General features: G+C 37.6%; 1 protein-coding gene across 4 annotated transcripts in view; it reads right to left on the bottom strand.

The window, feature by feature from the left end:
* The window catches only part of ddah1 (dimethylarginine dimethylaminohydrolase 1), a 78,303-nt gene that overhangs the window by 31,922 nt on the left and 19,007 nt on the right, over nt 1–27,374 (bottom strand). The window contains exon 1 of one of the 4 annotated variants that reach the window (XM_042005702.1): nt 16,426–16,449. The exons of the other annotated variants lie outside the window; for them this stretch is intronic. Coding sequence (XP_041861636.1) covers nt 16,426–16,449 — 24 coding nt within the window. Of the gene's footprint in view, nt 1–16,425; nt 16,450–27,374 lie in introns of those variants that run through there. 4 annotated transcript variants of the gene reach the window in all.

The raw sequence follows: 27,374 nt of genomic DNA on the forward strand, positions 1-27,374 counted from the left end.
AATATCTCATCAAAAATGCTGCAACCACAGATGGGAAGATATATCACACATCACATTCACAGCCAAACATTCATGCTGAATTGCTGCTTTGGGAGAGAAATAATCTGGCAAGTTCTGCAACGCAAGCTAACCGGACATCAGCAATGGTTGTTTGTGCTCAAGAGGAAAAGCAGGAGTGCCCTTAAGGTCAGACATTTAAACAAGTTGTACAGTGATTTCCTGGGCTGAATGACATATACTGAAAAATGAGCTGAATGTTCCAAAGAGGCACTGTGAGAGTGGCATTTTAAGGAGAGTTAAAAAGATTCTCAGCTTTTCTTCTGATAAACTGATATTTTCCTTCAAGCATTTTTCAAGTAAGGGGGCTATCTGTTCTTCTTCCTTTCTTATTTTCTCCTCAGGGGAAACACAAGTGGGAAACCCAACTCGCTATCGCCTTTGGCCTACCAGGACTAATGGACACAGGACCACCCACATCTCAAGAGAAATGTTGGAGTTCAGGGTGAACACACTACGTCAATCATTCTTAAACTGTGCTTAAGTGTGTCTTTAAAGTTTGTGTTTGGACAGGGCCAGAACAGAATTGTAGTTTTCATGGAACTTAAAGGCTGAAACAGGGGGCTTGACATGTTTTAATATGAATTATTCACATTTTTAAAATATATATCAAAATTAAATAATGCTTTATCATTCTTGAAAAGGGTAATTGTGCTGGGTTCTTGCTGTGGGCAGGGGAGCTGCAGAAAAAGTGAGAAGATATGTAAAATATTATGCATTTTAGTTAAACAGTTAAAAAATTTCAATCTTATAGCCTTAAATGACATTTGGAAACAATGAATTAATTTATGATGGCAATAGGTTTCAGTAACATCTGCAAGAGAGGTTTTGTGGAAGTGCATATGGTCGACAACCAAAAGTTAAATGGAAATTGGAATCACTGACAACTGTCACAAGAAGTAATTTCCCAAAATCTGTCAGGCTTTCCGAGAGTTGTGGTTAATAGACCCTAAAGTACACAATCAAAACTTGGCATTTGTCTCATGTGTACCAAAGATGATTCAATTGAGATGAGTTGAGCACGAATCCCTGTTGTTTGTTTTAGTTCCATGGGTTGAGGCCCCTGGAAAGTCAAAGTAAAAATACCCAGAGCTCCCACATAGTTAAGTTGTTTTAACACTTGTGAGGCCCAAGGTGTGCTACAGAACAGAATGTCCAACCAAACACATTCTGTCAAGGTTTGTCTGGATTTATGTGGCCCGGAGCCTGACCTACCATGGCCTTTACCAGCCAAAGAGAAGTATGTTTGGTGCTTTGGGAGTATAGAGCTACAGGAGAGGTTGAAAGAAGAGGCGGAGACTTTGAGTGAGTCACATAAAGATGGAGCTCTTGTTGTAGGCTTCCCCTTCTCCCCCCACACAGGGAGTCCTCTTAGTCTAGGGTGCCGGCTTCCTGAGAGAGAAAGCCCATGGTAAGAGGTCAAGGAAACCAGAAGAGTCAAGAGGGAGGACAGGAGTGTACAGTCAAAGAATTTGAACCTCACTGGATATGAGGACTACGTGAGGCACGGGCTGTTCTCTCTAAGAATCCTCTCACCATGTGCTCAGACACTATTGGTTTTTGTTCATGTTATTGATGTTCTCAGTATCAGCAAAATAGCAAACCATGATTTGATGGGGAGCTAATATAACCACAGTATTTGAGTATTTTTTTAAAGCCGTATTTGCTGCCTGGAGTGTAGGAAAATCTGTTTATGTATTTTCATATCTGCATTCTTTTCATTGTTGAGGTGTTCCAGTGGTTATTCTTCATTGCTCTGTCCAAAATTCTAAAAAGGAGCCTGGAAACACATTGCACTCTACTGAGAGAAAAAAAAACCATCATACCTCATGGCTACACCAACTCTTTCCAAAGAATGTAATGGATGTGATTCCAGAGGAAAAAAATAAAAAAAGATAATAAAAAAAGTACAGTTTGCCAAGCACAGTATAGACTAACTGCCCATTACGAGGGATTTCCCAAAAGAGCTATGTGAAGTTAGATGTACTGGATGAGCCAGTATGGAAAATGAGAAAAAAAAATGTGTGTTTGAAAGGGAGGGGAAAAAACAAAACACAAAAAAGAAAAAAAGAGGAAGATGGGCCAAAAGGTTTCCCATAAATGTTAATGAAGGGCTTTCCCAGAAATATATTTTTTTCCTTCTTTCAGCTTGAAACAAGGGGTCAGGTGCTAATGTTAACCAGCAGGGCTGGATCCATGCATCTGCCTTTCAAGTATGATAGAGAGAAAAACACGTGGATTTAACCATAGCAGCAGGGATTCCACAGGGAGGCAGCTATTTTTATATAATGATGTGTTAGAAGAACTAAGCAGGCCTATAGCCATCGAAAGACACAAATCGGAGAAAATTCAGGTGCCTGAATCATGCTGCACAAGAAGAAAAAGCATAAACTGACATAGGCACACCTCTGTAAGCCTTAAATATGTTACCAGATACCCGAATCTGCACTGTAGCTGTTAGCAACAAACTTAACATCCTTTTTTTTGTTTGCACTTATAAACTTTATATCTGCAAGGGCTTGCTGATATGAACTGATTCCTGGTTCTCCCCTCAAAAAGATAAATTTATAAATCTTTTAAACGACCAATTTTAAAGCTCTTCAGGCAGTAACTGGGTACAACACTACAAGAGCCAATAAAAGTAGAACAAACCACCATCAAAATGGATGATCAAGGTCAGGTCTAGTCCAACGTTTGATAATTATCTAACTAAAATGTAGGATTTACTTCCTATGTCTTGACAGTGTGGAAAAGCAGACAGAACTGAAGTCATAAGGCAAGTATTTCATTCAGATAGACTATTAGGTCTATATTAGGTATATTTGCAAAAAAAACAAAAAAACTTTTATTACAAATGATATTTTGCATCACTGAAAAAATCCATAACTGTATTGTTATACTTTTATCCCTAGATGGATATTAATGTTCCAGTCTTTATTGGTGGAGCTTTTTACAACTTTCTACTGATGACATAATAGATGTTGCAGCTGCTAGAAGATGACTAAACTGATATAATGTTTAGCAGAGATACTCTAGATATCAGTGGTTGCATTTTTGTAAAAAATAAATAATAAATAAATAAACAAACTTGATACATATAGTTACTGTAGCTTGAGAGCTAACGTTGTTTTGGGGATTCATACAGCATAACCGCCTGTTGTTTTTTTTTTTAAATCTGACACCTAGTTGAGCTGTACTCTTTACCACCACAGTCATCTTAAGTTAACTAGCTTGAACTCAGTCCCTGGCAGCCTCCTTCTGCTTTCCTGTCAGTGATAACAGGCTGCCAGCTGTCAGACCGGCTAGCTATGTCTTTGAAGCTCCACATGTAACCCATGTGTGCATCAAGGAGGGCTACAGAAACCCCCCCCCCCCCCCCCCCCCCCCCCACACACACACACACACATGCACACACTTCTGGTGCCTAGCCTTGCAAGGCCACAGAGCTTGTCTCTTACCTCCGGGCCTCCACAAAAAAACATGCCACTGTTGCAGTGAAATGAGACAGACTGTAATGGAAACGGCACACTTTCCAGACACTTGAGGGAATAGCAAGCATCTCTGCCTCAGCCCCATGAAAAAAAGCATAGACACCACCAGTTCTAGCCTCTTTCATCCCCTGAATCACTTGTCTGGACAACAGGGCATTGACAGGTTTTATAATCATTAAGAATACATTATTAGAGGAAGAATCGTCACGTTTAAGGACTTTTTAAAGGAAGCAAAACAGTTTATCTGATCAGTTTAAACGCAAGCGGAAGACATAGGGTGGTAATTTTATTAGTAAGTATCTTGTATGACAAGGTTCTGTTGTAGCAAGATGTGGTTCAATGGAAGGTGTTGCATAATGATCAATTTGTGATTAAACATGGGTTTTATAATCTAAAAAATAATAATCATACATAAAAATCCTGATAATGTTCTTTTCACTAATGCCACTATCAGAAAGCAGAATGATAAAAAAAAAAAAAGGGGGGGGGGGGGGGGGGGGGGGGGGGGGGGGGGGTGAGCCAGACTGGACATTTTATGACACTGTTACTTATGATGACTGGGTGATATAAATTATGGGAAAATTAGATTGCAGTTAAATTGTCATTGATCTTAATGGTAAGCATGGTGCATTTTCAGCCAGCTTTTTTAACTTCAGACCATTAGTTTCACCTTTAACCCTAGAACACTAACATTATGTGAGCAGCCATTCAAAACCAATGCAGCATGGGTGACTTTCACCCAACCTTAGTGTTCTAGGGTTAAGCTGGTTGCTAGCTGCAAAAATTATCCAAAAGAAAAAGAAAGAAAAAAAAATCAATAACCTACCAACAGGCTATTCAGCAATGTATGAATGTAGCCGAAAACAGCCATGAAAGTCACAGTGAGACTGAAACTGTGCTCCTGTTATCTCCCCACACTGTTTAAACCTGACTGTACCACTAATATGGAAGTGGTTTAGATTCACTAATAATGATGAAGAACAGATTCATACACCACGCAAAACATGACTAATTTGTTTAATCACTTGAAGAGATATCACCCCAGCAACAGTGACTTTATGCACCACTTTTTGTAGTACAAGCATCAAAGAGATAAGCATCCTGTCATCCTTCGTGGCCACCTCTCCACAGATAAAAATGAGGCAGATATTACAACAGCTGTTGTAATGTCATAACAAACAAACATAGTGCCCCTTGCAGTTATAGGTTGTTTACTTTTGGAGTTAACAGCATTAATTAACATTATATCATAAACAAGACTGACATAAATCAATACAGAAAATATTATGATAATATTTTTTCTGCATCACCTAGCCTAGCTACTTTTTTTTTTTTCTCTCTCAACGGCATCTTCAGTTTCTCTTTAACTATCCTCTGAATTACATTTTTCAATCTCTTTGGAAATAAGTTAAAACCTTTAGTAGCAGCATGTAATATAGCATCATTTTCTGATTTTATGTAATGTAATAATTATTCATTCCAATAATAAAAGGATATACCCTACAAAAAATAACTTTTTTATCCATTTTGCATGGTATTGAGAATCCATCTGACTACAGAAAATAAATGACTTATTTTCAGAGAATAGACCAAAATAGTGACTTATTATAATAGATAATAAGAGCAGAATGGCACTGAATTAGAGTAAATCAGGGATGGACTGGTCTTGGCATACCAGGCATTTTCTCGTGTGCTGACGTATTTTTTAGGGCTGACAGTTTATTTTTTTGTCTGACTGGTTCATAAAACTCGTAGATCGGTAGTCCAGCTAACACTGGCTGGCCCACTCAAATTTTTATACACCATCCCCTTTTTGCTGTGGTCCCTGTGCCTGAATAATTCATTTGTCTAAATAGTCAGCACAGACTATTTCTTTCTTTTCTAACCACTGGCCCATGAAACATGTTGATCTGCGACGCACTGGTTCTTTGCTTAACTGACACCAGGCTGAACCAATCAGATACTTTAAATTCCTTTTGGTTCTGTATTATTTGATGCAGCAACTTGTCAGATCCAAGGAGAGAAAACGGGAAGGTGGCACAGAAAAAAACTGCATGATTAAAAAAAAAAAAAAAAAAAAAAGACGCTGTCAAATGTCCAAAGACATTGACATGTTTCCCACAGCAGGACTGTCATCAGCATCACTAGATGACGATGACGTTAATGATGATGATGATGATGGTAGGCTGTGGATGTGGTAAGCTGCACCACTTTGATATCACCAAGACCATGTTTTGAGAAAAGAATCCCAGTAAATCTGAGCTATACAAGCCCTATAGCAGTGAACACACTGGCTGTTTAGAAAGTTATGAAAGCTATGCTTCATTACATTAATTTGTCTTGTTATATACATGCAATTAGTTCATGACATCAGTGTTTCCAGCAGGAGAACAGCTGATTAACCAATTGTGTTTACTGGTTAAAACACATAAATTTAGTTATCTTATGTGTTTCTGAACTAAATCATCCTAATGAAAGTGAGAACATTCATTTTAACCATCATTCATTAACTTTAAGAATGAGTTTTCTGTGTTTCTATATTTCCTGGCTGTTATTGGTTGTGGGCTGGAGAATCCAGTAATTCTGGATCTGACTGAATTATTGTGTAAAAAAAAACATCTACTGTATTTAATCTTATGTTCAACCTGGTTGAGATAACGAGAGGAGAATAGGAGGCAGCACATTTTCTCCATCAAACACACAGTAGGAAATGTTACTTTATTATCCATCACTGTGCTGGAATATAGATATTTATTCTATTAACAAATTACACTTTTTGGAAGTATTTAACATGTCTACTCTCACTGATTTATGCTAACTCACTGCATGGTTTTAAATTGATGCTCACATTAAAGGGAGCTCAAAGATTTGTGGTGTGCGTGATCGTATATCGGCCGGTCTCGGTCAAAATGCCAGTGCCAGGCCAATGTTTTGTTCCACTCTGCCGGTTTAGATGAACCATGTAAGTATATACGGAAAAAAAAAATCATCTAATAAGCAGCAGCCATCAAAGCTGCTTGGCATGGACTCGAGGGGGTGGGCTTTTTGCCACGTCTTTGTGCTTGTTGTTCAATTGTGCTATTTTTTAACACTGAAAAAAGCATGTCTTTTATGCAGTTTTAGTACATCGCACATAAAATTTGGTACTCCAGATGTCAGTTTTGATGATTTGCAACCACATACCAAATTGCCTTGTTTAGTAAATCTGCCCCCACAAGGCTGAGGAGGTATAAACAACCTGCTTTTGTTTTGAAAAAAATGCTAACTATAACTGAGTCAAATCTTTTGACCATAGTATGCCTCAGATCATTAAACCACTGAGTGAGACACTGTGTCCTATAGATCGAGACGCCATAATCATGGAACGGACCACCTGCATCCGGACATAAATATTTTATCATAGAATACTAAAACATCACTCTGTATTCAGGTGCATCATCCGGTGCATTTACTCAGCATCTTTGTACATGCCACGGAGTATGGCTGGATGTTCGCCTGTATGATACCTCCTGCATTCAGTGTGTTTCTCCACTCATTAATCCAGGCTCCTCCAATAGTTTGCCTCCTGTTCTAATACATGAAAGATGACAGGAGTACTGCTTTTGATCTAAAAGTTTAGTCTCCCAGAAAGACCAAGAGAAACTCATCCATGCATTCATCTCCAGTAGACTGGATTACTGTAATGGTCTTTTAACAGGACTTCCTAAAAAGAGCATTAAACATCTGCAGCTCATCCAGAACGCTGCTGCTAGAGTTTTAACCAGGACTAAGAGATCTGAACACATCACACCAGTTTTAAAATCTTTACACTGGCTTCCAGTCAGTCACAGAATAGATTTTAAAACCCTTCTGATCATTTACAAATCCCAGAATGGTTTAGGCCCAGAATACATCTGTGATATGTTCAGAGAATATAAACCTAGCAGAGCTCTTAGATCCAAAGACTCTGGTCAACTAGTCCAGGCCAGAGTCCAGACTAAACATGGAGAAGCAGCATTTAGCTGTTATGCTGCAAACAAATGGAACAAACTGCCAGTGGAGATTAAACTTTCCCCAAATGTAGACATTTTTAAATCCAGGTTAAAAACTTTTCTTTTCTCATGCGCCTATGCATGAAATCTGCACGGTAACTTTTTTTTTACTTTTTTTTTTTTTTTTTTTTTTTTTTTTTTTTTTTTTTAACTTATCTTGCTTTTAATCATTTTAATGTAATTTATTATTTTATTGCGATTATGTGTTGATTATGTGTTGATGCCTTTTACTATTCTAAATATCTGTAATGTCTTTGTTTTATGTAAAGCACTTTGAATTGTCCTGTACATGAAATGTGCTATACAAATAAACTGCCTTGCCTTGCCTATTAATTAATCCAATCTAAGTGATTGATGTGTTAAATTAGAAGGTTTGCTACATATATTCTGGAACTAACCAAGTGGCGAGAGGGTAATGTATCAGTCTTAGGGACGCCACATCACACAACAACAATGTAAATGAAGCAGTGTTGATGTGAAGTACTGGCATCTGCTATAGGTGCACTGCAGATTACAGAAGCAGCTATAAGGTGAAGAAGTGTCACTCCCTCCCTCCTCGTTCATTTCATCGCTATAGAAGTGGATCACATTTCGACCCAGCCCCTCTCAATAAGCCTCCTTCCATCTGATAACACATAGTGCTGTTCAGAAGCTCTTAAACTTCACCATTTTTCACATTCTCCGGATTCTGGATGGTGTGACCTCATTGGGTGAGTGAAGCTGGTAGGAAAATAGCCCCCGGCCAAGCCTTTGCTTCAACATGGAAACTTAAGCTAACAAAGAATGCATGACTTCGTACAAACTTGACTGTGGCTGGGCTTATGAGTGAAAACAACATGTTCTCCAATCTGTACATATTTGCACATCAATGTGCAGATCATTCTGTACGTGCAAACTAAGGATATTTGTATGCTCCAAGAAATGCCCCATATCCATGGAACGCTGATATATCCTCAAGGATTCACAAAGAACACATAGAAGACACTGACACTGAAACTATCTGTACAATGTCAGATTAAAAACAAATTCAGACTGGATTTATTCATCTGTCTATTCTCTCTGGACTCTATACGGGTAAATTAGCTTCACCTCAACAGTAATGACACTGATTTGTGAATAATTTGGTGAATTATTGGGTCCTAACTCCTTATGTCTTAGGAATTGTAAAAGAAAAATGAACGTTTCCTGTTCAATTTAATGCCTTCTAGATACAAGATCATTTTCTAATCTGTTAACTAACAGCTATTTCAATCCTAAGTTTTGCATATCTGTTGAGAATCAGTTCAGTCACAAAAACATAGGTACTGCAGTTGTGCAGGAATACTTGTTGCAGTTTTGATGGTAAAAAGCAATTACATGGCTCTCTGCTTTATGGAATGTTCTCGGAACACAGAAAGAGGCGATCCATTAGGTTTGCTAATCAAGCTGAATGTGTGTTCCTGTGGGTGTTTCTGTGTGGTGAGTGAGGTGCATGCCTCTCACTGGAGCACATAATTACTAGCTGGTGATAAAAAGAGGAGAAGGGGGCATTGTGGAATAGCTGTGGTGTGAGTTGCCATCTCTGCCTGGGTTTACAGAATGACCATAGGTGGACATGATTAATTACACAGCAGGGAGCTCAGGTATTCACTGGCATGCATACTGACACAAACACATAGATGCACATGTGCTTGCACAAAGAAATGAAAAATCAACATCTTTAAAAGTTAACATACTTTGTTAGATAAATACCAAAATCTGTAAATGCTAAGAAATATTGTAAACCGTGTTTATGTAAAATATCACACTGTAACACATGTAGCATAGATGCAAAGACATGGAATGATCGGCAAATCGCCCCCAATCCTTCCAAAATCAACAAAAAAAAAAAAAAGACACAATGTTTATACATATTTTCAGGCTCTGAAAACATTCATTCTGTCATGCTCTGCTGAATCATTTACCAAAATTGAGGTGGAAAGAATATATGAGCACACAGTCTGGCTTTTACGTAATGCCAGAAGCCAGTCAGTCAGAACCACAGGATGCATACAGGGAAGCAGAGAAAACAAACACTGAAGGATGCTCTTTCTACATACTTAATGCTTTTCCCAGGCACAAATACCTAAGTTAGCTCAAGATGCAGCAGAACACATTAACTCTAAATTGACCTGTGATTTTACCTTAAAAGGGTTTGAACCCTTTTGGCTTTAGGTGCTGTGTGTATGTGTAGATATGCTTGTCTATGTGTAAACATGCTATGGAGTTTAAATTTTCAGAGATTATTTCTGCCAGCTGGTTGACTTTATGATTGTGATGTAGCTCTTACAGCTATGATCTAGAGATAGATATTTTGGCAGGGTCAGTCATGGTTTGGGACAGATTAAAGTAGATGAGAAAAAAAATTCCATGACTACCGCTTCTTTTAACATTGTCTCTTCCAGTTGTCCTTGCCAAGCTTTTCAGAAGTGGACATCCCTGCAAGATCACCCCAAAGTCAGACTGTGCAATGCTCAGAGAAACTGTAAAATACCCAAGAGCTGCATCTCGTACTCTGCAGGCTTCAGATAACATATTAAATGTTAAAGTTCATGACAATACAGCTAAAAAAAACTTGTTTTGAAAGAAGTATGGCTTGTTTGGAAGGGTTGCCAGGAGAAAGCTTCTTCTCTCTAAAAAGAACATAGCAGTACAGCTTAAGTTTCCATAGTTGCATCATAACAAACTATTAGATTCCTGAATCAATTTTCTTTGCAATGACAAGATCAAAATGGAAGTGTATGACCATAATGCAAAGCACCATATCAGCAACATCTCATACCAACTACCAGTCACAACAGTGGATGGAGTTGATGCTCCAATCTTGTTTGTCATTGAGTCAGCCATGAGTTTGTCTGTATACCAAAGTACTCTGAAGTGAAATATGAGACCATCTGTCAGACAGATAAATGTAAGTAAAAACCAGGTCCTGCATCATTACAATGATTCCAAGCAGTGAACCTGAAGCAGAAAGCAATCAAAGCATTGTAATAATCCAGGCCTCCTAGTTCAGATCTCAACACAAATGAAATCCTGTGCTGGGGCCTTAAAAGAACATAAACACAAAAAATGCTACGAACCTGAAGCTGAAGTAAGACTGTAAAGAAGAGTGGGTGAAAACACAATGAAGTGAGCTGCAAAAAACAATTGCTTCAACTTATTATGACTAAATATGGTTCTAAAAGCTACTTAGTTTGCCGCAAACACTCCTGAATTTTTTTTTACATAGTTTATGTTTAAAAAAAAAACAAAACCTAAGATCTAATTTCATGACATTGTGAGTATAAGATGACACCGTGCCCTGGCATGTCAAACTTTAGAACTGTGAGAGGGTGTCCTTTCTATGTTTCTGATTATGGTTATGATACACCTTGGCCTTGACCTTTTCCAGCTAATAAGAAGATTAGACATTTTCTTAAAAAATGATACTTTAAATTCACTACATCAATGAGTAACAGTAAAAGCAATCTGATAGTTAAGAGATCTTAAAAGAAAAATATAATAATAACAAATAAAATATATATAAAAATATACAAATATTTGGACTGATAAAATATTTTAACTGATCTTGGAGTTCTGTTGCAAAAGGAGGCAAAACAAAGTGAACCTACAAACTGATGGATGTAGCCATGCATGTTGAGACATATCTGCATGTCTGAAACTGAATACTGATTAAGTCACCCAGACCCTTGAATAAACCTGACACAGGAACGAGCTACCTAAAGTGCCCTTGTTATGGCAAACATTCAGGGCAAAGCATGCCTAGACTGCTGCTTTACAGGGAGAAGACCAAAGAGTTCAGCAGAGAGGACACATGCAGCAGTTCAAAGAGATAGCACAAATTCACACAGCCTCGACATCATCAGTCAAGCGTGCACATGCAGTCCAATCATCCAATAAGCAGCTGCTGAGGTACACATACAAGTGTGCTGACTTTGTGCCAGTGATAAGAGCAATACCTCACTTTACAGTAATGGTCACAGCGTTATATGATGACAAATACCTTTGTGAGAGCTAAACAAAGCCTGCTCATAAAGGAAACCCAGCTATGTTTAGCCCCCAGCTAACAGTATACATTCATTAGACCAAAACATCTCCATGCATGGTAAGAAAATCTTGACATACTTTTTGGGCCCTCTCACAAACAATGAAACCATCAAAAAAGATTAATAATAAAGCAGCTTGCTGTCTCATTTCAAATGACTGGAGTGACAATGAAGAGTGTGCCAACAGGTGGAACAAATCTAAAGAATTACAGTAAAAATGTAAGCAAATAAATGATAGCATGGTAGAAGCAGTCAACTGAATAGCAAGTGTCATTTTTGTTGCAATGGGTCTAAAAGGAAGATAGATTTGTTGCATTTGTTTTAACATTTGATTGTTTCCTCATATTAACAAAAAAGTTCAACTTAAAAGTTACAGAGCAGCTGTAAAGAGCATCTTCACGAGAAATGCAGGATTAAATATTACATTGTGATGCTTGAAAATCAATGCAAGCCTTAAAATGAGGTGTTAACATTGTGCTGTTGTTCTCCTATTCTTTAACTATCAATCCTTTGCTGTTTAGTTGTCATATCAGATGGATGAAGTGATGAGACAAGACCCCAGTGTATCGCTGTTACTAATCATGATCCAGCTTACTTCCACTGTTTCCATCATTGTCTCCAAAGACACCACAAAATCCCATCAGATGGCTGGGGAATCAGAAACAGTTTGTATAATATGGTTTATTACAAAATTAAGTAAAATGACACTGTGTGATATAAACTGACAATTTAACCTTTTGTAGATAGAAACGAATAGAAACGAATTTTGAAGAATGAAACGTGAAACAAATTTAGCTAACAATGTGAACTGGAAAAAGAATGATTTGGTGGAAAAGTTTCTACTTTGTGACTCAATAATCTGCAGGGTGTTCTCTATCCAGAGCTTCTGCTTTGAGCTTATGGTCCAAGCATGACCAGCTCTATCATTTTGCAATAAGAATTAGAAATCCAGACCAAATGTTCTCATGTACTGAACTACCGAAAGTATTTCCAAATCCTTAAAGTTTTCTTATGACTTTTTGGGAAAAATCTGACTTTCCCTAAGACCCCATTGTTCTAATGTGGTTATTGCCAGATGATGTCATGGATCCAACAGAATTATAGTAACAAAAATAAGCTCTGTTAACCCACGGGAAATGTGGATTCCTCTGACAAGCTATGGAAGAATGATAAGGATTTTGGCTCCATATTCATGTCTCCAATCTTAGGGAGAAGGTTTGGATGGAGACTAACTTGTTCCATGGTAAATACTCAGCTTTGAGATGGCATTTCCCACAACGAAACATTCATCCCAAGGACATCATGAAATAAACAAGACGCAAGAGTCTGAGAGAATGGAAAGGAAGTAGACATAAAGTATTGTTCTGCATCGGAGCAATCAGAGCACACTCCTGGTTATTCATGTCCCGTTAGTCATTGTCCTTGAATGGGGATCACAATTGAGTTGGAGAATACAGCAGTTTATTGTCTTCAATTCCACTTCCATAAATTTTCATAAACAACAATGAACAAACTTTTTCCAAGGACAAAAGTCCAGTGGATGACTAAGTGACCAAATATGCTTTATGTGACGTATAACAACTTTTCCTATATGTGAAGTACACATATTTTAGACTCCATGTGTGTTTATTTGAGAACACTTGAGCTGCTGTGAAATAGCACTTCAATAAGTCATTCTTCTTCCTGCTGACTCTACTCGATATGACTCGCATGACTCCGTAAATGGCCTTCTTCTTCCTCTGATCAGGGCTACTCCTAAATTACTAAAGAGCCATGTAGAGTCACAATGGATGTGAAAATATTTAAATCCCACTTCATGTTTGTCCTTTGGATTATATAATAATAAATAACCACAGTTCTCATACTATAGAATCAGTGCTGTAAGGCAGCCACAATCTGTGTATTTTGCTGTTTTTAAGTTCACTGTAAGCCCCACTGTGTGAGAGGCATCTAATTAACATCTTTTATGGCTTTTGTATGCGCCCAATAATAATATCATCATATCATATTAACACACTGACTGTTAATTAAGATTAAATGACGATATGATAATAAGGCCCAAATGTACTACGATACAAAATATTACCAATTCAAGCTTCTCGAAAGAATTCAACAAACCAAAAGATAAAAAATAAATAGATAAATACTGATATTGGATTGCATGAACATACTACTAAAAGACTAGAAATCACTAACTTGATATGATCAAGAAACCCTCCTTTGTTTGTGACTGCTTGATGAAACCATATACAACACTGAGTCATCATCCCTAATTGGCAGCAGATCCTTACAAGTTCAAACCATCCATTTGTGTCTACCAGTCTGACTGGTCTGACTAACGACAAGCAGGTGAAAGCCAAGAGCTCTGCAACATTCCTGAGGAGACTTTGATGCCACAGCACCCTGACAAGAACATTTCAGTGGGTTGACTGTATGACATTTCATCTATTTGCATCTTTAATGTGGTCAGCCTGCTGACAAGCACAAAGTCACAGAAATCCAGTGCGGGGAAGGGTTTCCAAGACCATATGGTTCAAGCACATATGATGCAACATGAACAAACCTGAGAGGTTATTTCCTCATTTTGGTGAGGCCACATTGTCATTATCTGTGTTTTTGGTTTAGTTTTACTGTCCTATAGGTTCCTTGTCTTGTCTGGTTTCCTGTTTTGTTTTGTAGTTCATTCCCCTTGTGTATTGTATTCTGTTTCGCTTCCTGTTCATCAGCTCACCTGGTTTAATTAGCAAATTCATTTCACCTATTCCATATTAGTTCCTCGGTGTATTTATACTCCTTGGTTTCAGCTTTCCTTTGTCAGCCCATGCGTTGTCTGTCTTAATCGTGTTTCCCCTGTTTCTGTCAACAGCGTAATTTCTCTAGTTCTTTTTTATTAAACCTTCATTCCTGCCTCTCCATCCTGCATTTGGGTCCTCACATCCCACTCACCCATGACATACATGGAATTTTGTACACATAACAAGTTCAGGCGTCCGTCCCATGGTGTATCATTAATAGTATTTTCAATTGGTGCCTTTTCCTGATACCTTACAACAAGTGCTGCTATTGGCAATACTTGGTTATATTAGTGACCAATTACACACAGCTGAAGGATCTAGTTAGTATTAGAAGTCCTACCTTCATGATTCCAGATGTTGGGATATCAAATGACCAGACAGTAAAAACTCAGAGAAGCAGGAAGCCCTGAAAGGTCCTAAAACTGCTCTTTGATTTTGATTAGGAAATTAATAACTTTTATTTAAAGTAAATTTTAACAATAACAATTTGTGCATTAGCTAACCATTTTTAAATTTAAACTAAACTGGTCAAATTGTCATTACGCTGGCCAAGACACAAAATGCTGTCTGAATTACTTACTGGGAACAAATGAAAAACCAAAGACCAATAATACACCTTAAATTTCCAGTAATAATTAGGGACTGGTTTAAACCCTTAAATCAGTCCAGTCAAGTTGAGTTATTCATGTTTTATCTACTGGAGCATTAACAATAAGCGATCAGTGTCATGGATGGGATGACCTGGTTCTCACCCGATGCTGATGAAAAGGCTCAAATTTAATATAGGCTTTGTACAAGTTCTGCAATGCAGGTTTAAACAGAACTAAAGCAAATCTTTACAGATATGTTACTGTTACCACGTTTTATTACACTGTAGTTTCTCTGCTGAGTTGTCATGTGCTGCAACTCCAACCTGCTCTATGTATTAAGAGTCAGAAGCACTTGAACTTGAGTCTATGATGTGAAATTGTGTATTTAATTCTATTTTATGATTACTGCAATTTTTCCAATTTTCCATTCAGCCTACATATGTCTCTGTGGGACCTCATGACATGCTACAAAATGTCATAAAAGACTTAAAATAATGTTGTATAAAAAAATCTATAATAAAAATGATCAATAGCTATGCAACAACAATTTCAAGAGGGCTGTGAGACGAACAACCATCTGAAAAACGACTAGATTTTATGTCCAAATGGCAGACACATTAGAGACAAGTCTTTTAAATTTAATGTTATTTATTTATTTATTTATTTTTTTTATTTATTTATTTATTTAAATGATGAATATGATCATATAAAAGGAGACATGCTGTCAGAGGACTGGAATGTGGAGCTCAGTGGGAATGTCTCTAGGTTCCCAGTGTGTGTGTCTGTGTGTTGCTAGTCGGGTCTGGCATGGGGCAGGTGTGCTTCTTGGGAAAGAACTATCCCTGTTATTGCCCATCCACCCTTTTATTACCGCCTCATACTCAGCCAATCACATTCAAACACTGGTAAACAGGTAGAAAGGAACAACCATCAATCATTCTGTGTTCACTGAGGCCCGACTGCCAGTTTTACATACACACACACACACACACACACACACACACAATCACAACATTGAAGAAAAAAAAAGAGAAAACACACACACAAAGCACAGAGTGTATTTTTGGAGGACAATCCTCTTTTTCCAGGCATGTTTCTGTCATTATCATTCCTGAAGTAGCTCATGTTTGAAGTCAGCAGGCCATAGAACAGCACAGGGCTTGCTCTGCACTGAGAAAGATGGCTGCACAGAGATGATGGAGAAAGCAGGTGCTATGATTGGGGCTACTCTAGTGCCAGAAAGTGAGCAAAGAGATGAAGGGAAGTAGTAAGGAGGGGGTAGAAACAACACCAGCAAAAGTTTCCTGACCCTATTTTACTGACAATAGACCCCAACTCTGTCTGATTAGTTTTCATTCCCACCTGTCTTTGCTGTCTCAAAAGACAGTTTAGTCTACCTTGGCCATGACCTGCACATCCATCTGTCTGAAGAGAAAGGAAGCTGAACTGTTGTCCTATAAAGAGAAAAACTGTGTCAGAATGTCACAGATTCAATCTTCTAATATCTTTTGCTTTCTCTTTGTCTCAAACTTTAAATGAGTTGAATGGTAACCAAATTTTCTTAAAAAGAAGATGCAAGTCGTGGGTCATTACAACTTGGGCCTTTTTATTTGTTAGTACCTGCTATTGACTGTGATATTAAGAGTGTCAAAGACTAATGTTTCACTGAAGCATGTGGAATTCCTGAGATAAGTGTCCTTTCGCCTCAGTGTCCTGATGCATTCGACCACACGTCATTCTGGAGTATTAACTTATCAGGGAGTGTGGGTTTGGAGATTACTGTGGTGGTTAAGGATGCTAATCTGGCACATTAGCTAATGATGTGATAATGCAATTTCTCACTTAGCAAACTTAAGGATAAAAACTCAGTTGCAGTGTTTGGACTTTCAACTGTTTACCGAAAAAGCAAAAAAAAAAAAAAAATTTAGGAATCTGAGTAAAGTATGGTAAAACTGTTTTGTGCACTTTAGTTTCTCATGGAGCTCACTTTACACACAGGGTTTAAGCAGGGTCTGTTTGCTTCTGTTTACCAAACTCCCGGACTTTTAATCATGCGCAGGTACAGCAGAGGGGGAGACTAAAGAAGGGATATTTAGTCTGGTCTGTGTGCACAGGAAGTGTCTTCCAGCAGATATGGGGCTGATGTCATTTTCTTCATAGACAGTAGGCTGGAAAAACAATCAATGAAAGGCAAGCTCAAAGAGTGACGTGAGATGAAGGAAAAGGGGGAATGATGTAAGCAGTTGGATCTTTAAGGAGTTCAGAGGCCAAAGACTGCTGATGACCTCAATTAAATATATATGGCACGAGAGACACTATTTATAGTGTATGACAGCATGCACAGAACATGCCGTGTGTGTGTGTGTGTGGGTGTGTGTTTGAGAGACAGAGAAAGCATGTAACTAAGTCTGTCAGGGATGTAATGCATGGATTTAGTTCAGAATAAAGATAACCATATAGAATCTAGTACGAATGAATGAATGAATGAATGAATGAATGAATGAATGAATGAATGAATGAATGAATGAATGACTAGTAGCTAAACAGCAGTTTGATGATTTAATTATACAAGATGAACTAAAGAAAATAAGAAAAACACCTGTGTGACGAGCTGTGAATTTCAAACAGAAATCACTGAGATAAAAAGGGAATCATCAGTCTTTCTCACTAACTCCCAGCAGTCCATGAAGGTTACACATCTCAATAAATAGGAAGATCGTTCTTAATCTTAATTACAAGAAATATCAGATAATCCAGGAAAACAGTGTTAGCTCTCCGTTTATATGAATGCACAGGCTGTAGTAGCACCAAAGCTATTCCACTTAGACATATCTCTCCCCACAATGCAGTGGACTTGCTTAATGAATACTGAATGAGAGGGGAAAGTCACATTGGGGGTTTTAATCATGATGTGATGAAAGGGAACCTGGCATGACCACTCAGCAGAGGCCTGCCACAGGAATACTACAGTTGAAATGGATGTTTGGGATTAGGTGTGTGTGTTAAACCCTCTTAAGCAGAGATGTGACACAACTGAATCTGTTATGCTTCCATTAAAATGGCCAACATCTGACAATGAACTAAAACACTAATTGAGCCACACTGCAAAGAGTTGCTCAGACTCTTTACATCACCAATGTGTGATGTAAATCTAAAATGTATTGCTTTACTGTATATTTTCAAATAGAAATTAGAACCAAGAACACTCATATTTTGCTGAAACTTCGTCTTTTTAAAGAATTGAAGCACAACTTAAAGTATATGCGGTGTAATGGCTGGGGTTTCGCATTGTCTTGTGAAGACACATTATTGCCTCTGGAGGGACAAATAGACAAGGGTGTTACTGGAATTAAGAAGCAGAGTTGTGCAGAGAAACCACAGCAAACACCTCCAAAATCTCTATAACATGTCAGACACTCAAGCAAGCTGCTTGGTTAATCCATCACCTGTCAGAAACGTCAATGTTGCATTCAAAATTTATACAAGCATGAAGGAGACAGTCAACCATTTGTCATGGAACAACACCTGTTTTATTCAGTAAAACATTGTCATGGCACAGGATAAATCTCTTTTGACATCAAACAGACATATTTTCATTCTTACTTTCAATGAGCTTTTTTCACCCCATTTAGAAACTGTCCATGTCTGACATGTGTTTGCTCTAGTATTGTGTTATGAGGCCGATGAATTCAGCAGTAGAGGATCTGTGTTCATGTTACCACTGAGCAAATCTGGGAAAATCTCTGTGCCAGTTATCTGATACATGACTACACTGGCTTACAGTGTAGCTGCATGTAAATTATAAACCCATTTGCACACAACATAGCAGCAACAACAGCTGACCTGATATGGTTGGCATAAAAAAAGGTCAGTCAATCCCACAGCAGAGCTGTGATGAGAACCAGAAAGCGGAGAGCCGCGTACTACCTGTTATGGCTGGACAATGAATGCAGTGTTTAGCCAAAAGGAAACAGACTGCTGCAAATTGTGACACATCGAACTGTGTGTGTCTAGAAGGGATGTCTGTGTGTACAATTTAATATTTTAAGAAAAAGCAACAAGCTTTTGAAAGAGTTTGTTGTCCTTCGGCTTGTTTTCATGTTTCTTATCAAACATGTATTTGCCTGGTTCTCAGTCCATTAGTGTATTTTGTCTGCTGGCTCTTTTGAATGCATGTGTATGGATTCGGGTCACTGAGACTCATTTAACACATAAAGAAAAGTAATCATGGACTGTAGCACAAGATGTTTTCAGTACTGCCTCTCAGACCGCTTATGTCAGAATTGTTTGTGTAGTCTTAACCACAGATTTCTAAAGTCTGAAAATGAAACAGATACAACTCCATCCCTTACAAACCACCATTTGGAATTTCAAATTGCATGAATTTTTTGTCTTTAAGTAATTTATTTTAGGTTTGTTTTAATGGTTCTTCTGCATCTCACTGTGATGTTTTCAATGTTTTATGTAAAGCACTTTGAGCTGTCGTGAAATGTGCTATACAAATAAACTTGCCTTGCATTACATGTTCACACTAGTTTCAACATGGTCATCTGCATATTAATAGATTAAAACTTAGTGTTCAAGGATATAATCTTGGAGATGGGGTATTCTGAACATTGAATAAGGGACAAAAGATACCGATACTAACACAAATTTGTTTTGTCACGCTTTACTGTACTTCTATCAAAGAGATTGTTATGTCATAAGTTTGGAAATAAAACTCTCATAATCTTTGGGTTTTAGGGTATGTAAAGCAAAGGCGACGGAAATAGATGCCACAAGGAAACTAAGTGGAATAAAATGTTACCATCTTGTCAGTAATTTACATGTAGTCGATAATTCTTTTTTCTTACCAATATTCATTCAGACTTATGCAAGTAGTACCATTAAGGGATAAATGTCAAATCAGCTGATCACTGTTCATATTTGCAGTGCAAACACAGATAGAAACACACCTTCAGCTGGTTAGATACTCTGCATGCTCATCTGGCACTAGGAAGAAACTAATTATTCTGTTAGGCCAACCACAACAAGACTTTTAAATATGTGTAACAGACATTGTACAAAACCAATCACACCCAGATAATATTGTTGGGGTTGAATCATTGAATTTATGTCCTTTATTAGACTCAAATAGGGCTAGGCACACCACACAGGCTTCCATATGTTTTCTATGCTTCTTTTTGTAAGAATGGTAAAGTGTATTTTAGTACAACCAAATTCCCAGTAAAACCCCTTTCATTTATATAATGTTGTGTTGCTTGTGCCACACGGCCAAGCATTTCAGAAATTGTGACTGAAAAGTAGCCCATTAAGACTAGATGGACATTTTATTCAAATAAAATCCTGATTTTATAACCACAGTTACTTGAATGGTGACAAAGTCACAATTTGTGTGATTCATAATGAGTCACAATGTATTTGCAGTGAAATCAAATATACATGTACGATGAACACCAACAGAGAAAGTGAGAAGCAATAGAATCTGTTGTGCATTTTCTCATGCAGTCCATAGTGTTGCAGTGTCAAGGTTATTTTAGTAGATAGCTTAATTCCTCTTCCATGTATGAATACTGGGAAAAAGACAATGGCCCAATTAAATGGCCACATCAAAGTCTAACTATCTACACTCAAATGTGCATATAACCGTACTGGCTGAGGAATATAATGATGCTCATCAAGCTCCTGGTGTTATCAGACCAACTGGGATACCCTCATGGGTACTATTAGAAATCATGATGTCCTTCAAATGATCCATCATCCTATACTTTTTAAAGTAAATTACTTTCCCTTTTTGCACAATTATTGCATTGTTTTAGAGCAAAAGCTCTCTGGTACACAAGCCCCAAACCCTCTCCTTTCTGTCACACTGTTTGCTCATGAAGAAAGACACGTTTCCCTCCACAGTGTGATAGATGACTTGACACAAGCATTTGTGAAAAGATTTCTTGAATGTTCCATCTTAAATAAATCGATTTTGCAGCAGAGCTTAACTTTCACACTCAAGACTGACTGCAACAGATGCTGCTTTTTTCAAAATGCCTTCTCTTAAACCGGGTTTGACACAGCTGCTGGTGCACAATTATTGCTACACATCCAGTACTATTATGTAATTATCTTGGCTCTGTCAAGAAAACTTTACTTGAGGATTCTGTTTTTTTCCAAAGAGTGGCATCAGTGTAATTTCAATTTATAAAATCTAATGGTTTCCATGTGCTTCAACCTTTGCCGCCACTTGTGCTGGAAGGTAAATGGACCTCTTCTGAGCGCGCAAAGGATGGCAAATTCTTCCTAATAACTATGTTGTAATGGCCCTGGCATCTATACCATCTCCAAAACCTTACTGGAGCTGCTTGGCCATCACTCAGTCTCAACGTGGTGACAGTATGCTGAGAATTGTGAATGCTCTGAAAAGGTGGCATTCTGGCTTAAAATATTACTACAAGCCCATTTTAGTACTCAGAGAGTTCACTTGGCTTCAGGTTTTGTGAATCATCATCTCTTCTGAGAAATTAATCAAACCTGCTGAGTCACATGAGGTATTTTAGATCTGAAAGTGAGTGTGATATGACTCCATATCTCTTTAAGCTACTGTGATAACACCACCTACCTAACTATCTAACACATCACTGAGCCAAATAATGCAATCACAACACATGAAAGTAATTACAGCGACCAAATGACTATTATTCTGGCTGGTTTATTGATTATGTTGTAGGCAAGAAATGAATAACAACAACTTGGTGTTCTTTCATCTGCAAAAAATACATAGATGACTCTTGTGCTCAAATCCTTGTTGGAATGGAATCAGAAAAATCACCCTATTTTCAACATGAACAACAAAAGAAGATGATTGTATATTTGAAAACTATTTTCATCCTGGACAAAATGTGGGCAGGTGGCGTTTCAGCTACAGATACCTGCATGTTTACCTGAACAAATCTTCAGAAAGGTGACCAGATCCTTGAAAATTTGCAGAAGGATGTTGCATATCTTATATAAGTCAGTTGTGAAAATGAATCTTATTTACAGAAGCGTAAAACAGAGATGGCAAAAACTCAGCTTTGATCTAGATTAAAGAATGTGAGGAAGTTTTTTGTTTTTTTATTTTCTTGGTTTTCTTTTTTAAATTTTTTTTTTTCTCCACTTCATTTTCCAGCGTCTCTTGCAGTTACTTGACAGTAACTAAAACACTGGAATTTAAGAAAAGTCAAAATGCTGCACTAAAAAAGCTTGTCTGTAAAAACTAAATACACCAGAACACAAAAGTAACTGATTTCTTAAAATGTGAAATAAATTCGGAAAAAATATGAGCTATGGGACTTCTCAAGAGTCAAATATCATGATTAACTACATGCAACAAATATATTACAACAAACAAATCCTGAAAATGGCAGCCCCACTACCACTCTAGTTAAAGCAAGAACAAGTTCCACTCAGTTACGGCTGCTGTGTGACCTTTAGAGCTGACAACGGTAATCAAACTTCCTGGAGTGTTAACGTGCTTCATGGAGTGTTAATGCCCTGTCTATTAACCAGCTGATAGGCACATCCTCCTCTGGATAAAAGATTCCAGTTCATCAGTCTTCCTCCTGACCCTGCAGCCCCTGACCTGTGATCACCTGCCAAGACTGTTTCCACCAAAGTTGCACTCAGTGAGAGGCTGCCTACACTGATGTAATTTCTTCCCTGCTGCGTTTTTTATTATTAACCTGATCTTATGACAAAAGGCCCAAATGGCCTGCTTACATGAACACTCATTCACTTGGAAAGACTCATTCTCCTCTGCTGTGTCCCATCACACATCTGCTGAAGGGAAAACCTGCATAATTAGCCAATTACAAGTGAGGGTGTATCATGTGCAAGTGAAAGATAAACTCACAAGCTCACTCTGTCTGTTTGCACGCACACGTTTGAGTGTTTCAAGTCTTTCCAATTTTCCGGAAGTCTGCTAGAGCCTCCCACTGCTCTGGGCCCCAGCGGATGACTTCTTATTGTGGGTTTGGAGCCTCAGAGCAATTAGATGAGTTTATGGTAAGCACTAAGAGGCAGAGAACCTTGTCATTCTGTCAGAGTTTATTTCCCTTTAGCTTCAAATGCCGACCTTTCTGGGCTGCCAAGTGTGGATGAGGACCACAGCACTGTTTAAAGGAAAAAAAGGTGGAACACTTTTGAACCCTGCAGTGATTAATTTCTTATTTCCGGTAACTAAATCTTGTAAAGAGATTTATTAAAATACATAATTGTTGGATGCTTTAGTATCTTAAGTTTGGCAACATAAAGATAAAATATCATTTCACAATGAAAAAAACTTCATATAAAATAATGTTGTAGAACAAAAATAAGCATGTATTTTTAATAAAAAGCAGAGCAATTACAATGAAAATCCAAGACCCAGAGTCTCCTGTCTTAGTCACTGCTTATATCATTGCAGTGTCTTTCATCAAGTGATTCAGCAGGTTAGGTATTCATAGACTGCAAAGGGAGTTTGTATAAACATACAGAAGCTTCAAAGAAAATCAACAGAGGTAATACAGGATCAAACAACGCTGAAGTATTTGGCCACAGACTGGCCCTGGCACAGTTTTAAAATTCTTAAATTCTTTCCATAAAGAAAGTAAAAACGTTTTAGTTAAAGCACCAACATAGCATTCTACTCATGAATGAAAAAAAATCCCTCTTCCCCATGCAGTCCCCAGAGCATTTCCCAACACTCTTGATGTCTTTTTTCCAAGTGCAGTGCCAACAAAATACTTCATTTGCTCCACCTCTAAGGCCTATGTATCCTCCCGAGCCTCTCTGTGAGATTCACCTCTTTACCAAAGCATTTGCTGGAAAACTAAATAAACACTGTTACACAATGGAGATGAAGCTTATGTAACTAACACCAGCCAAGCTGTGGCCCAGTTTGATCATTTTGTTGGCCTTGCATGGGAATACCCCTTCCATCCACAGAATCGATCTTCTATGTAGCATGTTGTGTTTTCTTTTGCCAGCTTAGAGAACAATCCCTAGGAAAAATAAGTGGGCAGTAGGTGGGCAGAGCTCTCTGAGCTAAAAGACATATAATGTTGTGGATGACTAGAAAGACAGCAAGGTGTGGTGAGTTCATATGTCCCATATGATCAAAGGAATTGTTAGAGGCCCCCAAATCACTACACATATTTATCTTTTCAACATTGCATCATTTGTTTTTCTTTGACATTTCACTATTAAAATGTGTAAAGTTAAACATGAGATTGTTGTCTCATAATTACAGTCATTATTCTCTGTTAGAGTATTTATTCTTTTGCCATGCTACTTGGCTGAGAGGTTTTTTTTGTTTTGGTTTTTTTCAGCATATTCATAGCAGAAATGCAGACAATGAAAACGTTGCACAGATGTTATACAACTTCATTATTATGGGTGGACGACCAGATTAAAGTTTATTTGATTTGCATATAATCACATTTCAAATGACTGAGGAGAGACACCGGTGTGCTAAGTTTTAATTGCCCCATAGAAATACCGTGATACAACTGGAAGCACAGCAAGACTGTAAAAGACTTCCTGTGAGATGCAGAATCACCAGGTTGATGTATTTAAGCTTATTGATCATGTTTTGGTTCACTTTCTGATTGTTTTGCATCAAACCTAGATTTAAAATATTGATCTTGGTTCCATCTAACCATTATACAACATATTAATGATTAGCCAGAAAGGTAGTTTTTTAGTCATAGATACAGGGTAATCAGATTTAGCAAAAGTAGGATAAATATTTTACTGACTGTCAGCACAATTAGCTGTTCTAGCTCCTGGAAATAAACATGGCCAACACTCTCTGATATGGCTGAATAATCACAGTTATCCAGTTAAAAAGAACTTTTCTTAATTGTCATATATGGTCAAAACAACTGCTCTTTTTATGTTACACGACTGCATTTATAATGAACTATTTTTGTCTTTGTTGGCCATTCGAAGTTCTTTACAGTACACGCCACATTCACTAACTTACACACACATTAATAAAGTTTCTTCTATACTTGATTTTTTGCACAATGATACAATAATGGATTCTGTGTTTTGCCCAAAACTGCTTTGCCATTTTAAACCCATGACCTTCCAATTAGTGGACAAATGATTTATCGCATATGGTCCAGGTGCTGTGGCACTTGGGAGTGGAAATCATTGTTACCAAAGGTAACATTTGAGACGGTGAAACCAGCAATAATCTTTAACATTATCAGTTAATTTCATTTCTTTAAACACTGATGCATTTTTGCTGCTTCTGTGGGTGTGTGTATATGTGTTTCTGTGCATATGTTTGAGAGACTGAGTAGAAATCCTGTGCAAAATAAGAGTGTGTTGTCAGTGTTATCTTTGGTATGAGAACACACCAAGAAGGGACATCACACCACACTGCAACAGGCCAGGGCAGACAGACAAGGCAACACACACCTCTCCACTCCTGTAAAGCCCCTGTGACCCTGACACACATCCATATGCACGTGTACACACAATATATCCATATGGTCATTTTCACTGTTAAATTAAAAAAAAAAAAAAAAAGGAAAAAGAACAAAACCTGGAAAATTTGTTTGATGTTCTGATACACAGTTGTGGAAAATGCCTGATTTTGTTCTTCTAAGTAAAAGTAGAGGGAGTTTTGAATATCTAAAAGGATGAATGCTAACTGCAGAAACTACCTTCTACATATACAACATTATTTTCACTGCAGGTCCAATACAAAAAAAAAACTTATTAATTAAACTTTATTAACACAGTGTAGGGACCCTTATTTTTTGTGAAATATAGTCCTGAAAATTTTGCTCCTGGATTTAATTATATCTGTACGGTAGTATAGTGTAGTGTAAGTGTAAGTCTTGCTTTCCATCAAAAGTCAAATAAGATGTGATGAATCTGAATGATTCAGTTAACCTATTGTAATGTTACGGAAACTGGTCTGAGATAATATGAGCTTCTTACACTCTACTGAGAGCAGATCAATACTCCATGGATACAGTGTGGTCATAAAGGGATTGGCATGGTGGGCAAGTACTGTGCCCCCCATCCTTTGCATTTTACAGCCAATACCTGCATAATGCTAGTGGCACACAGAAGAGGTGCAACTGCAACACATTAACATATGCAAACACAAATTCCAAGTTGTTGCAAAAGATGTAATAGATTAGTTTCCTGCTCAGGGCCTCCAACCTAAACCTGACACTTTTTAGCACATAACCGATACACACTGTCTCCTCCTGACTCATCCTGATGTGGAAACTACAAACTTGAGTTTCACCTCCTGTGTCTCATATTTGTGTGAATTAAGACTTGCAAAATTGTTAAAACATGCATTCTTACGATTTCTTGGAAACCCACAAATGTTAATAATTAACTAAATGCCAAAAAGTCAGACCAGCAGTGATACAATTCTGAATACAAATAGTCCTGGACAGGAATCATTTATATAATATTCTGTCCCACTGCTAGAAGCAGTTTTCAGAGAACAATAGGTGCACAATGAATGCTTCCCGAACTGAATAATACCAGTTACCAACTTAGGAAGGTGATTTCATTTCTCCAATGGTAAGTGGTGGTAGGTGCACCAAACTGCTCAAAACCATGAAAGTAACTGGCATCCTCTCATTGAAAAGATTTACTCAGAGTTAAATTCATCCTGAGAGTGCTCTGTACTTTGGCATGATTAAAAACTGCACTGCAAACAGCATTAGTCAGACTGAATAATAGAGCAGAGAAAGGTGCAAACTAGCTCTGAGATATAACTTCCATCAAAGACTAATGAGTGTGTAAAGAGGCAGTGAGGAGAAAAAGTTAATACAGACACAGTATTATCCACTCCATGCTGTCATAGACAAAAAAATGAAGACAAATGAATCAGTGACACTGAAATAATGAATTATGAACAGTTTTTGATTTATAAATATGTCAACACGTACACATGGGCTTAATTTATAATATTGTGTTTAAACTTGGGCTAAGTCATAAGATCATTGACAGTGTATTTATGTGAGATTCATAAAAGATGCTGAGTATTGAAACCCTTTTTCTTAAGCAGTTTTAAAGAATTTTAACATCATGTATATGTAGTTTATTAATCCTAAATCAAGTTATCATATATTGATGGCATCTGTCATGTAATTTCAAATTTAGTCAGGAGCAGCAATAAAATAAACTTGAAAGGCAAATAGATTAGATTAAAGGCAAAAAGTATTCATCTGTGGCAGACTAAATGGATAGTTGACAATAAAGCCAAGCACTATGAAAGATAATTGAGGATAATTTTGTATCTGGGAATCTTTTCCTCACACCTCGTAGTTCAAGCTCATGCAAAGTTAACTGCATG

Source organism: Melanotaenia boesemani, chromosome 14, assembly GCF_017639745.1.
Source record: "Melanotaenia boesemani isolate fMelBoe1 chromosome 14, fMelBoe1.pri, whole genome shotgun sequence".
NCBI classification, from domain to species: Eukaryota; Metazoa; Chordata; class Actinopteri; order Atheriniformes; family Melanotaeniidae; genus Melanotaenia; species Melanotaenia boesemani.